Source organism: Trematomus bernacchii, unplaced genomic scaffold (genome assembly GCF_902827165.1).
Source record: "Trematomus bernacchii unplaced genomic scaffold, fTreBer1.1, whole genome shotgun sequence".
Lineage (NCBI taxonomy): Eukaryota > Metazoa > Chordata > Actinopteri > Perciformes > Nototheniidae > Trematomus > Trematomus bernacchii.
Genome location: NW_022987869.1, coordinates 7231240 through 7248518, shown reverse-complemented (window position 1 = coordinate 7248518; position 17279 = coordinate 7231240). Strand labels below are relative to the sequence as shown.

The 17279-nt window shown below is 41.4% G+C and overlaps 1 protein-coding gene across 1 annotated transcript; it reads right to left on the bottom strand.

Annotated features, from left to right (window-relative positions):
• Positions 1–1737: 1737 nt before the first annotated feature.
• mrps9 (mitochondrial ribosomal protein S9) lies at positions 1738–16830 on the bottom strand. Its single transcript, XM_034113790.1, has 11 exons — positions 16714–16830; positions 15406–15585; positions 10747–10809; positions 9868–9898; positions 9709–9788; positions 5071–5156; positions 4766–4841; positions 4496–4664; positions 3864–3972; positions 2750–2919; positions 1738–2408 (listed from the first exon to the last, which is right to left on the bottom strand). Exons 1-11 carry the CDS (start codon positions 16810–16812, stop codon positions 2317–2319), a joined length of 1155 nt encoding a protein of 384 aa, XP_033969681.1. The 5' UTR covers positions 16813–16830; the 3' UTR covers positions 1738–2316.
• Between the last annotated feature and the right edge of the window lie 449 nt (positions 16831–17279).

The window sequence follows — 17279 nt, the reverse complement described above, 5'->3', positions numbered from 1 at the left end:
TCCCTAATCAGATAAAGGTGTATTATAATGAGCAGAAACACGCCTGATCAACATGTATGTGCATTTGGCGCCATCTTGTGGTTGAAACAGGTAATTACATGACATTGAACATCTCTTTATCTGCATAGCAGGGTTATTTATATAGCACCTTTCAACTCAAGGCAATTCAAAGTGCTTTACAAAAATAAAAATATTAAGATCATTAAGAAATAGGCATTTAAAAACAAACATTGAAAAGCAAAGAGCATAAAATAAACATAAAACAAGCTGATATCTATATAACATAGTCAGACATTACATGAATAAGAGTTACAGTGCAGTGTGAGATAAGAATAGTTCAATTAAAAGCATCGGCAAAAAGAAACGTCTTCAGCCTGGATTTAAAAGTATTGAGAGTTGCAGCGGACCTGCAGGATTCTGGGAGTTTGTTCCAGAAGTTCTGACTCTTGGGACAGAAAGGAGACCATGGACCTGAGAGTTCTGGATGTAGCAGGAGATCAGAATAAACCATTCAATGTTTTATAAACCAGCAGCAGTATTTTGAATTCTTTGACAGACAGGAAGCCAGTGTGAAGACCTCAGAACTGGACTGATGTGATCCACTTTCTTAGTGTTAGTGAGGAACCAGTGTAAAGACTTCAGAACAGGAGTGATGTGATCCACTTTCTTAGTGTCAGTGAGGAACCAGTGTGAAGACCTCAGAACTGGACTGATGTGATCCACTTTCTTAGTGTCAGTGAGGAACCAGTGTAAAGACTTCAGAACAGGAGTGATGTGATCCACTTTCTTAGTGTCAGTGAGGAAGCCAGTGTGAAGACCTCAGAACTGGACTGATGTGATTCACTTTTTTAGTGTTAGTGAGGACTCGAGCAGCAGCGTTGTGAATTAGCTGCGGCTTTCTAATAGAGACCTGTAAAGACACCATTACAGTAGTCCTTAAAGTGATAATTAGTAATTGTTTTAATGTGACTTGAAACTCAGTTCAGAGTCCATGACTACACCTAGATTTCTGTCTCTTTCTGTTGTTTTGAACATTGCAGACTGAAGCTCAGCGCTGACTTTTATTCGTTCTTCCTTGGCTCCGAAAAAAATTACTTTAGTTTTATCTTTGTTTATTTGGAGAAAGTTCTGACACATCCAGTCATTGATTTGTTCAATGCTCAGTGTTTGTCTCCTGGTGAAATGGTTATGTAAATGTGTGTGTCGTCCGCATAGCTATTGTAAACTCATCTTTAAATATGACTTTTTTCCAGTTTTGTTTTATATTGGGAAAAGATTATTAAAAACAAAAACTGGAAAAAAGAATAAAGACACATTTGAAAAGATGTGTTTGTATAATACATATAACATATATAATTATCTATGTAAAGTAATTCAGTTGTTAAATGAAAATTAGTGGAGTAAAAAGTTTGATATTTCCCTGAGATACAGTTTAGTAGAAGTATAAAGTAAATTAATCAGGTTAATTCTACAACCAAATAAATCCATTTTAAAATATTGTCAATATAGGACGTCAGTTGATGTCGTTAATAACACGGGATATGTTGCTTCATCATGTTCATAATAACAAGCACACATTCCTCACATCTTTACATAAGACCAAATGGGCATGTGGAATTGTTTAGAAAGCATTTTAAAATGGTCAAACTTGCTAATCATTTCAAGCAAAAATAAGAATATAGCATGTGTATCTAATGGAACACCTTATTTATCATTGAATGTATACATGTAAACATCTCCATCTTTCTCATGTAGTGTATTACAATGAGCAGAAACACGCCTGCTCAACATGTGCATTTGCCGCCATCTTGTGGTTGAAACCGGTCATTACACGAAGTGAAAAACATGCAGGTTTAGTTTGGTTAGAAATGTAATAATGGTACCATCAGTTGTTAAAAAAAACCTAGCGGATGATTTTAATTATAAAATTCATAATTCAAATAATGTATCAAGCTCAAATTCCCAACATCTGCACATTAGTACAATGCAAAAATAAGCAGTTAACATGCACATATTGTGGAAAAATCGTATTTATTGTTTAATTTATTGATAAACAGCGCCATCTTTTTCATGTATTCCTTGACAAACACTGCCACCTGGTGTCTGAAGAGGCTCACTGCAGCTGGATGAGTCAAAGCTGCACATTGAAACACAGCCCCCCGAGGGACATTCAGCAGTCTTTGTAAGAGCAGAAATGAACGTCTGAAGTGATACAGCCTCTGGGAAGCAGATGAGGAGTTTCTCTCTGGAAACAGTGACACCAGAATCAAGTCTGAATGTTGTATATCAGAGTTCAGGGGGAGGGGAGTCTCCTGCTCAGCGTTTCTTCCAGGTGAACTTACTTCGTGCTCCCTCCTGGCCGGGCTTCTTCCTCTCCTTTACTCTGGGGTCGGGTGTCAGCAGACCAGCTAGAAATGAAAAAGAAAACAAATGAAACAGGATGGGAAAAGGAGGGAATAATAAGACAAGATGGTCAATATGCTCCACTGTCACAATAAGTGCAATTACTCAAACACTAAACTAAACAAATCACCTCTGGCTGGAAGAGAACTAACTTCTCCATGGTGTCTCCTTGGTTACCTGGACTTATAACATTCACACTTGATGTAAATAATATCCTGCTTATATTGTGTTAACAGAAAATTGGCCCTTTAAAGGTGGGGTAGGTCATTTTGGAGAAACCAGCTCGAGTGCGCTAGAATTTGAAAATACACAGCCGGAAGAAATTGGTTAAGGCTTTCTGACCCACCTTGCCTCATGGCCTCCACCTGGCCCTCGGACAGGAAGCCGAGCAGGGCGCGGGACACGGCGAGCCGCAGCGCCCCCGCCTGGCTGGAGCGCCCCCCCCCACTCACAGAGCACTCCAGGTCGAAGCGTCCCAACATGTCCAGGAACTGAAGCGGGAACATCAGCTGCTCTCTACAAATACAAGAGAGGGAAGGAGGACAAAATGACCAGGAGATAATAAAGAAGAGGTGAAAGAATGGGGGGGGGGGGGGGGGGGGGGAGTGTGTGTGTGAGTGTGTTGAACAGATAGCGGTATCGGCGGCGCAGGCTTAGCTAATTTAATGTCTGCTTGGATGACTTCTCGACAAGCATAGAGGAAAAGCTTACAATCTCACCTCCACATATGACAGACTTCTGACTCAGCAGGAAAAGGATTGGTGTGTGTGTGTGTGTGTGTGTGTGTGTGTGTGTGTGTGTGTGTGTGTGTAAAGAAAGTGAGTTCTGGATGGCGTCTCTGGCTGAATGGCCCGTGGGTGCTGACAAAGTCAATTGTCACCTCTCTGCTCCGATTACTAGCCCCCTCCTCACCACCAAATCTGGACATTCACACACGCACACACACATTAACACCAGCCTCACACACACTCACTCAACTGTGTAATTAACTCACTACGAGGAGATAAATAAGAAAACGAGGCGACGCTGCGGAGAGTGAAAAAGCTGCTTTTGAAATGTATTTGAGGGGAGGTCCTAACATAAAACTGTTTTTTTTTTCTCTAAAAGGTATAAGGACAGGATTTTAACAGGATACAGGGATGACATTGTTTAATCATAACTTGGTGTTTACGGTTTGTTTATTTATTATTGATCTTTTCTTGATACCATTTACCACTTTTACGTATTGGTCAATAGTATTTTTGTGTATGAATTTGATACTGCTTAAGTTTTTACAGTTTCATAATTCTCTTGTTTCATTTCATTCATATTATGTTTTGTATTATGGTTTTACACGTTCGAAATGTAAAGAAATCAAATAGAAAGATGTTTGAAGGGGAGAGAGTCGAACACATCACGTCCAGCCTTTAAGGAAAAAGGAAATCTGGTAAGTAAAAAGTGTTTCCTCGCAGCTCTCGTACCTGTCCTGCTGAACGGGGAAATAATGAACGTAATCTCGGCCGTTGATCACGATGCGTCCGGAGCCGCTGTCTCGAAGAACCACAGAAGAAGTCGACGTCTTCCTCCGCCCTGATGGGGAAAAGCACACCTTTACCTGACGTTTGTCATTATGATAAGAACAAGGGGGAACTGATTGGAAATGTGTGAGTTTGACATTTATGGAGGTATTTGTCCGATGTTTTACACAAAAGCCTTTGTTTCGAGCCCATACATTGCTTTAGAGGTAAGTCCAGGAGATAATAATAATATAATCATTCAGTCTTGAGTTTCTTGTCTAATTGGTTTCAGTGTTGTGTTTGTGTTTGACAGATTTGCCCATTATTTCCTTTGGAGATCTGGGAACATCTGTCTTCAATATAAAAACAGGTGAAACAGGGAAAGGAACATGCGCACCTTCTTGTATCTTCCAAATATGTTACCTATTTGAACAATCAATCCTGATTATTTAGAGTTGGTTTTGATCTGTTTGAGTTATTTTAAAGGTGGATGCGTCACATTACGTACACCCATTTCCCATCAGTTAGTAAGAATGGCACGGTTACACCAAATGTACAAATCTAATTTGATTTAGCAACGTTTTGTGCGTTCCTACCTTCCGAGGTGCTATAGGCCACGCCCCTCTCGTCTCGCTCAATCGTGGGCACCGTTTGTTTGCTGGACTGGGCGTCGAGCTCCTTCCGGTAGCTCAGGACGAAGCTCGTCTCTGCGCCGCAGTACGGCAGGGACAGCAGGCGCTCCATCAGCTGGAGGAAGCGGTCGTACTGAAGGAAACCACGGGACACGTTTTAGACCAAGCAGTGGGGAAGTAATCCTTTTAAATAGATGTGAGAGGAGGACGACAGGAAATAAAGAGAGTTCTTACATCCTGAGTGCGGATGCCCTCTCCTAGCAATGTATCCAGTTCATCCTTGCTGAACCACCTGCTTGTGCCGAGTCCACTGATGGAGGAAAACACATGGATAATGTCAGTGCTGGGATAAAGAGGAATCCTTACAAAGCTTGTCTATTAAGTGGATACGTTTGGATCTTTCATCAAAATGACTTCAAATGAAACAAAACATCCTGATCAAACTGAATAGGAGATAGCCAGTAGACACAACAGCTCTGAGAAGTTCACTAAAATACCAAATTATCTTTATATTCTTAAAAAGAAAAAATGGAACTTACATGGGCTTGCCCTCCTTGGAGAAGAGTCCTTTTTGTCTCAGTCGATCTTGGTGCTTCTCTACCTCCAGGATTTTTCCGTATATGTTCTGTAACACACCATGACACATTCACAACACATCGAGACACGGGATATTACAGCGTCATGGTAGAAATCCTCTTTTGTTCTTTCTGAAACTTAAGGTAAAACATACTCTTAGAGGCTCTGTAGACAGTTTTGATAAGAAATGGCAATGCTTGATAGATTATTTCAACAACCTCCTCACAGTCCCGACCTGAAAGCGGGAAATTATTTCTCTTTTTATTTTGTTTACATATCTTCTTATTTATATTTGTACTTACTGATCTGTTTATATATGCCATTTGATTTACTTCTTGTTATTAATATTATTTTTTGTTACTGTGTTTTTACTTTTTATATCTGAACGCGGAATCAATGTGTGTTTTTTTTTTATTCAACTTTTCAATATGGGGTGGGTGGTGGTGATGGTTTGTTCTAAAACATTGAAAATGGATGAAGATCATTGTCTCATTGTATGATTGGGCCTGTGGAAGAAAAAAAAAATGCAGAATGCTCTTCCCAACGTTTAAGAGATTTTGTTCTAGAAACAGAACGAGTTAAGGCCCTGACACACCAAACTGACACCGAAGAACACGTCCCGACGGAACACGCCTCACGTCGCCTCACGTCTCCTGCGTCTTGGCCATGTGTCGCACTGGAACACACCGCAAAGACTTCAGCCGACGGCCAAGTAGCATGTACGAACTGCGCATGCGTGAGTGGCAATAACTCTCCTTACCAGCAGGCGGCGGTAGTGTGTATTCGTCATTCAAAAGAGGCAACAACCGGAAGACAGACTGCGTGATACACCGAGAGAAGAAGAACAGACTGCGTGATATAAACAAACAACAAATAGCGTGTGCGTTGGTCTTCGGTTTCTTCATTCCAGATCGCCATGATGAAAAATAAACACTTGTGTCCAGGTGAGATGAAAATGAAAGAGAATAGCCGTCTGTGTGTGCCTTCTTAATCGTTTGTTTGGGTCCCTCACTTACGTTTCGCTTCTCATGCACTGATTCGCCAAGCTGAACAGCCAATCAGAGTGATTTCTTTGGCCGACGGCCTTTAGCCGATTCAACATGTCGAACCGGCGGCGGAAGGTGTCGGCACGACGGGGCGGGACACACCAATCTGAGTAGGGCGACACGACGCTCATCGACGGCCAGACATCTATCGACATCTATCGACGGCCAGACATCTATGGACGGCCAAAATCGGGTTGGTGTGTCCGGGCCTTTAGGGTTAGGGTTGGGGGTTATATAGAATTGAGTGTCCCTGAAGCTGAGGACACAATAATAAAAACCCATCATGTGTTAACTTTAGTGTAGAATGGGAGGATACTCAATGAGAGGACAGTTCTGGGGGAGTGTGTCACAGACAGACAGATGGAGGAGGAGAGGGGGGAGGACGTCACCGGTCACGTCCCCGAGGCAGAGACCCCCCCCCCCCACCTCAGCCCCCCGGAGCCTGGGTGAGAACTCATTTCCCCGTCAATTATTCAGCAGCTGTTTGTTTCATGCCTTCTTGATAGAGTGTACCTAATCCGCTGCCACTCTGACCAGGAGGAGGAACAAAGCAAACATCGAGCAAAAACTGCTTTAGGTGGAAAAAGTATCAAAGAACATGTTATATATATTAAGCATGGATTGGCTGCATGAAAGAGGAGGGGGCCGGTATGTAGATACATTTAAGTGGAGGTTCTTACAGTACGTCAAATTCAACGCCTACGTTTTTTTGTTTCTTTTGTACATTTACATTTGTTGTAAATACTTTCTTTATTCTTTATTATTTAGTAAATATCTTTATTGCTTTTCTCAGTTTTCTTTACTTTCTCAATGTTAAATATTTTTTTGTAAAATATATTTTATTTTAATTGTTATATTTTGAACTTATTTCTTATGTTGTTTATGTTTGCACCCTCCATACACCAAAGCAACATCCCTTGTATGTGTGAACGTACCCGGACATACATTCTGATTCAGATTCTTTCAAAGATAGAATATCTACTCCTGCTTTACACGCTATGTTCCAGAAACACTCCTGAGGTGTGAGTGGGGATTGGACACAAGATGGGAAAGGAGGAGAAACAGGAAGAGGAAAGGTGGAGGAAGAAGAGAGGGGAAACACAAACAGGAAGTGAGCCTGTAAAGGTGCAGACAAGCTCCCAGACATGGCTGACACACCTATTTAAACCCACAGCAGGGGGGCAGAGCTGCTCAATGGTGTGTGTGTGTGTGTGTGTGTGTGTGTGTGTGTGTGTGTGTGTGTGTGTGTGTGTGTGTGTTTCAGAGATCACACCTCACTCTCTGTTTAAGACACAGACACGCGCCTCAGTTCTGTGAAACGTCTTTGAACAAGGTCAGCGGCAGACGGGAAGAGAACAGTTGAGCGTGTGAAAATAACAAAAGGTGGAGGAAGAGAAAGATGGAGGGCTGCTCAGAGGTGAGGAGCGGTGAGGAGCAGTGTGTCCCCCCCCCCCCCCTCTCTTTCTTTCCCCCTAAATCCCCATGGAGGAGTTGCTCCCCGTGGCGGGACAAAAGCCTGACAACCAGACGTGCCACACCTCAGATTAGATTCTGAACCCGGACTCAAAAACACTCTGCATGTTATTTATTTTTATAACACTTATGGAGATTTAGAAATCTGGAAAGAATACTATCAATCTTTCATATTGTCCTTCTTTTTTTTTTTTTAATAGCTTAATTGAATGCCATTGAATGTCTAAGAGATACTTCGGGGGCTTTTGGCGCCCCCTGTTGGTTATTTTCTGAATATATTTTTTCAAATAATTATACAAAAATAAATGTTATCCGCTGTCCCCATCTTATTTATTTCACCCATCTTTCACCACAGTCTTGCTTAGTAAGAACCTCTCGATTTGTTTTGTCCGTTTGGCAGATTTCTAGATATAAAAAATCACGGGCTGTCAGATTTTAACATCTGTTTCCCGGCTCTTTAATCGTGCAGTAAAAAGGAATGCATGGCATGACAGCACCTTCATTTAAAAATGTAAACAGTCCAAGTATTGGTAAATGCTAAAAGAACTGTCTGCATGTGTCTCATTAGAGAACATAACCTATTCAATGAAAGGAAAACAAGAACTATTTTAAAAAGTATGAGAAGGATGGAAGCCTTTCATACCTGCCTACATGTTTGTATATTTGCTTACATAGCCTAGCCACATGTTTGTGTAGTCAATTCAATGTACTTCATTTTGTTATGTCTTGTGGATGTTTGTGTACTTTCTTATATATTGTCTATATATGCTAAAAACAATAAAGAAAGTGTTTAAAAAAAAAACCTGATCAGTGTAAAAAAAATGTGTGTATAAAATGTTTCATTATCGGTTGAAATATTGTTATAAGATCATTTCTTTGCCCAATTACAGAGTATCCGTCGGGCTAAAGCAGGGGTCGGCAACAGGCGGTCCGGATCCGGACCCAGACGCCGACCTATACGGACCCGGACCTATAATCAATACATTAATAGGGGATTTCAATTTTGACGGGGCGATTCTATTTTAACTGCCGCCGACAGGGGGCGAAAGAGACGAGTGAGCGAAACAGGGAGAGAAACACAGAAGAAGAGACGAGTGAGCGAAACAGGGAGAGAAACACAGAAGAAGAGACGAGTGAGCGAAACAGGGAGAGAAACACAGAAGAAGAGACGAGTGAGCGAAACAGGGAGAGAAACACAGAAGAAGAGACGAGTGAGCGAAACAGGGAGAGAAACACAGAAGAAGAGACGAGTGAGCGAAACAGGGAGAGAAACACAGAAGAAGAGACGAGTGAGCGATACAGGGAGAGAAACACAGAAGAAGAGATGAGAGAGCGATACAGGGAGAGAAACACAGAAGAAGAGACGAGTGAGCGAAACAGGGAGAGAAACACAGAAGAAGAGACGAGTGAGCGATACAGGGAGAGAAACACAGAAGAAGAGACGAGTGAGCGATACAGGGAGAGAAACACAGAAGAAGAGACGAGTGAGCGGCAGAGAGAAGAGGAGAGGAAAGTGAGTGAAGAGAATAATTAGCGATACAGGGAGAGAAGACGGAGAGGAGAGTGAACAGGTGTGTTAGCGGCAGAGAGGGAGAGACAAATAATGACACATGGCGCTCTCCAAGAAGAGATATATATCACACTAAATCATAAAGCAAGTTAGATATTTTGAAGTTCCGGACCTTTGCATGGGGAGATTTTCTCTAACTGGACCTCGTTGAATTTAGTTGAATACCCCTGCTCTAAAGGAACAACAATCATGGGCATTTTGGTTTGGACATCTCGATTAGCTCCAAAATATTGGTTATGAATCATTTTAAAACAAACTATTTCAGCTCCCCTCCCTCCCGTAGATCCAGGTACTCTTCAGTGAATCCCCCTTCACACCGGACTACCTTTTTGACGTCCCCCCTCTCTATTCAGCTCTCTGAGAGAAGAGAGGATCTGACGCTGACTCTCCTCAGGGACACGCCGCCTCCTCTCAACTCTCTCTGAATAGGATATGACCCGAGGGTGCAGGTGAGGAAGAACTAGCTGGATGAAGATTTACCTCACCCTCACATTAAACCTGACAGTACTCACATGCATCAGGGAGTAGTAGGCCTGTTTGCCGGTGTAGAACAGGAAGTGGAACGGCCGTCCGTCCTCCCCCCACTGCACAGCTTCAATACAAGACAGACAAGCAGTTAGAATGGATACAGATATTCATAATAGAAAAGAAAGAAATGACAGTTAACATACCTTTCTGCCTGGGGAAGATTTCCTCTGGATGCTGGAAATAAAGCGGGAGATATTGTGTCATATTGTGGAGACTTAAAACACACGTTTGGTACAGATCCTCTTATGATTAAAAAATGATCAATTATTACAGGTCTCAGATGTATACAGAACATGTCTCTGTTTGGCTGAAACACCAAACAGATCATTGCAGCATCCCAGAATCCCCTCTGTTTCAGTCCTGTTTCAAAAGTGCTGATTCTCTGTCTGTAGCTTTAAATGCTAATGAGCTGCTGCTGGCCACGCCCCTCTGAGAAGTGATTGGTTACAAAGAACACAATGGTGCTCTAGGAGGAGATTCAGGTGATAAGGTGGGGGGGGGGGGTTACCTTGGTTGGTGATTGGCTAATGGATACACAAGACAAACATTATGACATCACAAAGTGGCCAAAATCTGATCAGCTCATTTTCAGACAGGTTTTTATATAAATGGATCAGGACAAAAAGAGAGGGGGTCTTTGTTCCAGAGACTTTCAGAGTCTCTTAACACAGAGGGGACCATGTTGATGTAGAAAAGACTAAGTGGATTTTGCACAATAGGTGACCTTTAAGAGGACTCCTTAGGTTAGTTCTCCCAAACCTTATTACTTTCTTATGACTCTTTATGTATGTATGGTCAAAAGCAGTTCAGCCAAAGTAGTTGTCTTTCACAAAACAAACAAAAGGTGACATTTTGTTGTCTAGTTCTATTATGGAAGCGAATAAAAACGACATATTATGGGGAAAAAAGTCCCTAAATGTCACAATAAAACCAATAAAAGTAACCTTTACGTCATTAGAAATCGAAATGTTCACCTTTAAACTTGAAAGAAAAGTGGAGTTGATATGAGCTCACAGACGTACCTTCATGAGGGGCCGGGCCTTCTTCTCAAACAGGCCGGAGGGGAAGAGGTAGGCGATGCTCCTCTGTGGGAGAGAGAAGGAAATGAATACATAAATAACAGGAAACAAGAGGGCAGTTTGAGACATGATGGCAGATCATGACAACGCTGACATGTCGGAACAGCGGAGGTCACGCCAGCGGACGACAGTGAAAGTGACAGTAGAAGAAGAAGAGGAGGAAGCGCAAGCTGCTGCGGGTTCAAGGAAAGGCTGAGGAGAGGAGGAGAGGAGGAGCAGAAAAAGGCACAAGTTGGGTGACAGCGAGGAGAGGACACTGTGGACAGTTCACTCCAAGTTCACCCTCCTCCGTGTGTGTGTGATTAGCAGGGCTACAGATGGCACTGTGAGTGTGTGTGTGTGTGGAAGAGGGGGAGACAGAAAGTGTGCTGGCCTAGCCACACTCATCTCTCTCTTCCTCCATCCCCTCCTCTTCCTCTCCGTCCGTTCATTAGTGAGGCAGCAGGTGTAGGGGGGGGGGAGCAGGTTGCTGCTTTAAGGTTGTCAAAACGGGGGAAAGCAGGAAGAAAACGGGCCGGTCGAGAGACATGTGTGTGTGAGGGACAGGAAGAGAAGGTAAAAAGGTACAGAGAGAAGCAGGGAACAGATGAACACACACCTGTGTCCCCTGAGTCTCAGCATCATGTGGCAGAGACCCCCGGGGGCCAGAGACGCAGTGACAGGAGAGGAAAGAGACACACCAGCAGCGGCATGTCGTTTTAGCTTGATAAATACAATCCTTGATAAAAAATAAATAACAATTGTAACCATTATTAAATGGAAATAGGACTCAAATGACTACTAAATCATGATCATTTGTAGCCTTGTTTTCTTTTTTCATTCAGATCATTCCTAATCTGTTTGCATTAGTTACTTATTCAATTATTTACCTAACTAAATGTCCACCCGTATTTTCCGGAGCACAAGCTGGTGTCTGGAACGATTTACCAAAGATATTCCATAGTTTTCTTATGGAAGCGAATAAAAACAAGATATTATGGGGGGGAAAAAGTCCCTACATGTAAAACCAACCAATCAAACTAACCTTTAAAAAGGTCACCTATCATGCTATTTTTAGGCAATAGCATAGGTCTCAGATATATAAAGATATATGTTTTGCTCAAAATACCAAACAGATCACCCATGCCTCATATCCCTCTATTTCACTTGCTGTTTCAAAAGTGCTGATTTTACGTATAAAGCTTTAAAAAAAATAAAAAAATTGATAAAAAAAGAGGGGCGGAGCTTATGCCATATCAAGGATTGTCTCTGAAACAGTATGGAGCTCAAAGGCTTTCTCTCTTGCCGGTTATACCACAAGGTGAGTTCCTTTTTATTTCCTGCTTCTTCACACACATGCTCTCCAGTACAGGTTAGCTCTGAGTGTTAGCGATGCTAATGTAAACACCGACCATATAACGTCCAAAACAGTCGGGCATTGTTTCTGATAGTGCCGTGGGCGTCAAATCTGGATCAGCTCCGTTGTACCCCGTTTTTAGAGATTTGGAGGAAAAGAGAGAGGGTTTTATTTTCTGACGCTGCGTGAGTTCCCTGACACACCGGGGACACATCTTTATGTGTAAAAGACATCAAAAAGTGTACTTTGCATGATAGGTCCCCTTTAAGTCTACAGAAATGACATTAAGCAGCAAGAACGCTAACCAAGTGATGGTATTCTGCTTGATTAATGTGGAACAAATTAATAAATGATCGAAAAATATGTATTTTCTGTCAATCAACTTTGTAAAAATGTAAAAATATGAAGCAGTAGATTGGAAGAATGCCGAGTCTCACCTTGGCACAAACTAACAGTTGGGTAGCAGTCCTAAAAAGTATTTTAAGATATATTTTATTTAAAGTTAATCGAAGTTTTAGAAAATCATTTACAGTTCAAACATTTATTTTGGAATATATATTAGTAATTTAAGACATTTCTATGTGTGTGGCTTCCCCTGTCTGTCTTTCATTTTCCCTGGGTCTTCATCACCATCACACCTGAGCCCTAAACTGGGGCGGGGGATCCATCAGGCCCCTCTCCAGTCCCCCTAAATGTTCCCCTTCCCCTCCACACGTCTGCGCTCGGGCTGCTCTCCGTCGCTTCAGCTTTCACAGCGCGGCCCTAACAGCTCTCTTCATTATTCGTGAGGGACACCGGGGACTGGCCGAGGCAAAGTGGGAAATCGAGCTAAGTGGTCGGAGCTGTGAGGGCGGATGTGTCGCCAAAATCTGGAATAATAGCGGGCGTTGCTAATCTCCCCGATGCAGCAGATTACAGACCTCCAGCTGGGAGATAAAACCCAATTAATGTTTCAAATGCTTTAACTGCTTGTGTCTTTTACACTGCATCTCATGAGAAGAGGACACGTGTCAGGACGTTTTGGAAATAGTTTGAACAACAAAAGTTTGTATGTACAGTAAAGACATTTCAATTCAGTTTATACAAAGTGCAATGTGCCAGGGTGTATGGGTAGAAAACAAGCTATCTGCTTAAACCCAGTATTTCACATATCGCCTTGCTTATAAGGTTTCATTTTGTTGTGCATATAGTCGACACATTTCATTAAACGTCCAAATTACGTTAGTTATTTTCTGTGTATCTTGTGTGAAGAGTAAAGTGTAAATAGGTCATTTCCTAAAACAGCGGGTTTTAGTCTTTAGTCTTTATCAAATAACAATATTAGTATGAATGCAGAACAAAATCTACATGTTTGTTATCCATTGCTTTTTGATGTTTTTATATTTGCTTAACATGCCAATCCCAAAAGAAAGATATCAAGACTATCATTATTTCTTTCTCTTAAAAATCCCAAAACGTGCACCCTTACCCAAAAATCAGTATTTCAGAAAGAGAGGAAAGCAGCATCACGTACATGACATTAATATGATCATTTAAAATAACGTTTATAAGGCCAGGGGTAAGTTCTTAATTCATACGGGAGCACATACCCTCACACTGATGACATATAAGCCAGGGAACACAGATAGAAAACACAACTGCAGTCACCGCTGCCGAGTAAGCCGGTTCGATTCCCGAGCCGGCTGAACATTCCCGACAATGTCCTCCCCTCTGTCTCCCTCTTTCGACCCTATGATCTCCAATAAAAGCGTCCGAATTGTCCGTTGTAGCTTAGGAACGTTCCTAACGGAGGGAAATGACCCGGTGCTGGAAAGCTTATTCTCTAGATGATAGGAAAGGAGCTTTGAAACTTCCTTTATAACCTCCTTTAGGAAACACTGGACCTTCCTTTTACGTAAGGAGATGAGAAAATGCTGCCCCACAATGCCTTGCGGCCGCCACATTTACCGTGACACAACATTTACCGTGACACAACATTTGTCCGTTTACAGTAAGAACCGATCGTGACAGAGAAATAAGTATCCTGAGAAATATTGCTAAACTCCGCCCCACACTCAGTCTGCCAGATGCTGAAAAACGTGTCCACGCCTTTGTCTCCTCCAGGCTGGACTACTGTAACGCACTTCTCATTGGGATTCCTAGCAAGAACATCCAGAAGCTGCAATACATCCAGAACAGCGCTGCTAGGATCCTGATGAGAGTACGGAAGTACGAACACATCACACCCATCCTCAAATCACTGCACTGGCTCCCGGTCTCACTCAGGATTGACTACAAAATCACCCTCTTTCACTCATCAGTGCATACATGGAAATGCTCCCTCCTACATCAAGGAACTGCTCACCCCACAAACCTCCACGAGGAACCTACGTTCAGAAAAGGCAAACCTCCTCATTCCACCAAGGACAAAACCATGGGTGGGAGACCGAGCCTTCTCCGCTGCTCTGAGACTGTGGAATGCCCTCCCCAACCAGCTGAGGACACCAGACTGTGGATGCTTTCAAAAAAGGCCTAAAAACGCATCTTTTTAGAATAGCCTTTAACTAGATTTTTAAAACCCCGACATTTTGCCATGCCGGCATAAATGTTACTGCTTTTATTCTGTTGTTTTTATTCTGTTGTTTCACCCTTTTTACATTTTGTAGCACTTTGAGTTTTGTTTACGCAAATGAAAAGTGCGCTTATAAATCAAATGTATTATTATTATTATTATGAAAGTCACGGTGCTTATTGAGCATTTTACAAGCCGTAACTTGCCAAAGTGCTTTGTTTTGAACACTATAATAATCAAAAGGAGAAATATGAACGTTACTGTTTCACTGTAAAGTGATCAAATAAAGTCTCCCCGTGTTCACTGAGCTGTGTGGGGGTTCTTAAACGGGTTTGAATGGTGATGTTAAGGCCTAACAAGTTTATAATAAATACATTTGTATTTATTTAAAAATATATTCATACAATCACACATATTGGGATCATGTGGATTCATACGTATTTACCTAAGGGTGAGGGTGACAACAATAAGTTTCACTTGACTTTTTTAGTTCAGTTCCAACCTAAGGAAGAGTATAGGTTCCACTGTTGTCCACGTTTATAAAGTCCTTTTGAATTCTCCTCTCCACTGTTCCTTAACCCCGTGGCATTTCACACAGAGCTCAAGGAACAGTGGAGAGGAAAAGACGATAGGAGTTTTTGGACAATTCAACCGCAACCCCAAAGAAAACAGCACTTGTGTGTCTGCAGAAAACCACAATGCCTCTTTCTCTTACATCTACGTCTTCCTGGGTGAAGTCCTCGGGGTCCTCTCCCATCATATTAGCCAGGTGCCGCTTCCCGATGTTGAACTCCTCCACCTGCTTCTGGATGAACTCCAGACTGAACTTCTCGGGCCCCGGGTTCAGGTTCTTCTTGCGGAGGACCGAGGCCACACATATCTGCCTGCTCAGCACCTGAGGAGGAGGACAGAGCTCTCATTCTGATGATATTGACAATAATAATAATAATAATAAAAATACATGGGATATTTCTAGTGCTTTTCCTAACGCTCAAACATGCCGTGTACAAGAAGCCGACTCTATTACACACTTCATGTAAATAATATCCTATTTTAAATGTCCATTTAGCTGTATTTGGCCCGTCATAGTGTTTATCTGACAGATAGTCTACATCAGGGGTGTCCAAACTACGGCCCGGGGCCAACTACGGCCCATGGTCCATTTTTAATTGTCCCCAGATATTTCTTAAAGTATAATGTTCCAGTATATGGCCCATACCTGACGCTTGTGCTTTTCTTATATTGTACTTCTTAAATAGTATTCATGTGTTAATAAGCCCACTTTTCAAATAACTTCAGGCAATTGAAGTTGAAAACATTTTCTAACAAATATTAGTTGATAAAAAAAAGCCCAATGACTTATATACATAACAAGCTAGAAATACACCCATTTATTTCCCCATATTATATTATCTGAGGCTTCTGCTTTAAGGAATGAGCTGCAACACTTTTCTTTAACTAAAGAAATGACACCCTGTGGAGAGCTGTGATGCAAGCTGTTTCCTTAAAGCATATTCAAGAAACAAGCTAAATGTACCTACATCTCTCACTCACAATATGTATATATTTTACTTTTTGGTTGTTTTATTTTCTATTTTGATATATTTAGATTTTCGTATCTTTTTCATTTTCACATGAAGTGCAAAGTCTTGTTTACACGCTGCTATGACGAAAAAAGGTCCCAAATTGGGCTCAATATAGTAAAAGTTATATGATAAAAATGATATGAAACTATGCTTACTTGGTAAATATCTTGATCAGAACTCAGCCGAATTCTAGTTAAGGGCTCAATAATGTATGTTAGGATGTCTCAAAGTCAATTGCACCATGATAAAGTGTAATACAACCTTGTTTAACTGTCATGTTATATATTTGTCAAGCAAGATTCGGCTAACGGAAGCTGCAGCAGGATGCTAGCTCAAGGACGTCAGTGTGTGTGTGCATTGCAGTCTATCCCTACGAGTTCACGTTTACTTTACAGGCACAACTTGTGAGTTTCTGTGAAAGCAAAAGCATATTTTACCTGTCGGCTTAATTGTGATGAGAGACTGTTCATATTCGAGCTGCACATCCTACATTTTCCTAAAATCGATCCCACGGATCGCATACAGGACGCCGCCATGTTTACTGACAGCGATGACGTCGGCGGCGGAAGTTGTTCACGTCATTGACATGTGCCATGAATTGTTAAATAAAAACAAAAAAGATTTCATTATTTTTATTTTTGAAAATATAACCACATCTTTAACTATTACATGATTATTGTCTTTCTTAGATGTTAGCTGTTGTTCTTCATGTCAGAATAAATTAAGCTTTAGTGTCTGTCAACTTGATTATGTATTTTAAACTCTAATTACATGGGTATATATATAAATAAATATTATATAGGAATCATAGTCTATATGAAATCTCAACTATTTTTAAAATAATGCCAGATAAAACTTTGAGATTTGTTTGTAATGGTATGTATTCAATTGTTCTTGAATCAATAAAAAAAAGGAAAATAGTTCAACCCTAAAGCTTTTTATATATGCACTTCACGTATTTCACCATAAGGCAGGATATAATGAAAACAGTGTTGAGTATTTA

Bases quoted from the DNA above. Each gene is read 5' to 3' on its own strand.
- mrps9 (XM_034113790.1), bottom strand. From the start codon at position 16,812: ATGGCGGCGTCCTGTATGCGATCCGTGGGATCGATTTTAGGAAAATGT. The intron at 9,899-10,746 runs GTACGTCTGTGA...CTTTATTTCCAG, and splicing joins AGGCCCGGCCCCTCATGAAG to CATCCAGAGGAAATCTTCCC. The intron at 9,789-9,867 runs GTATGTTAACTG...CTTGTATTGAAG, and splicing joins AATCTTCCCCAGGCAGAAAG to CTGTGCAGTGGGGGGAGGAC.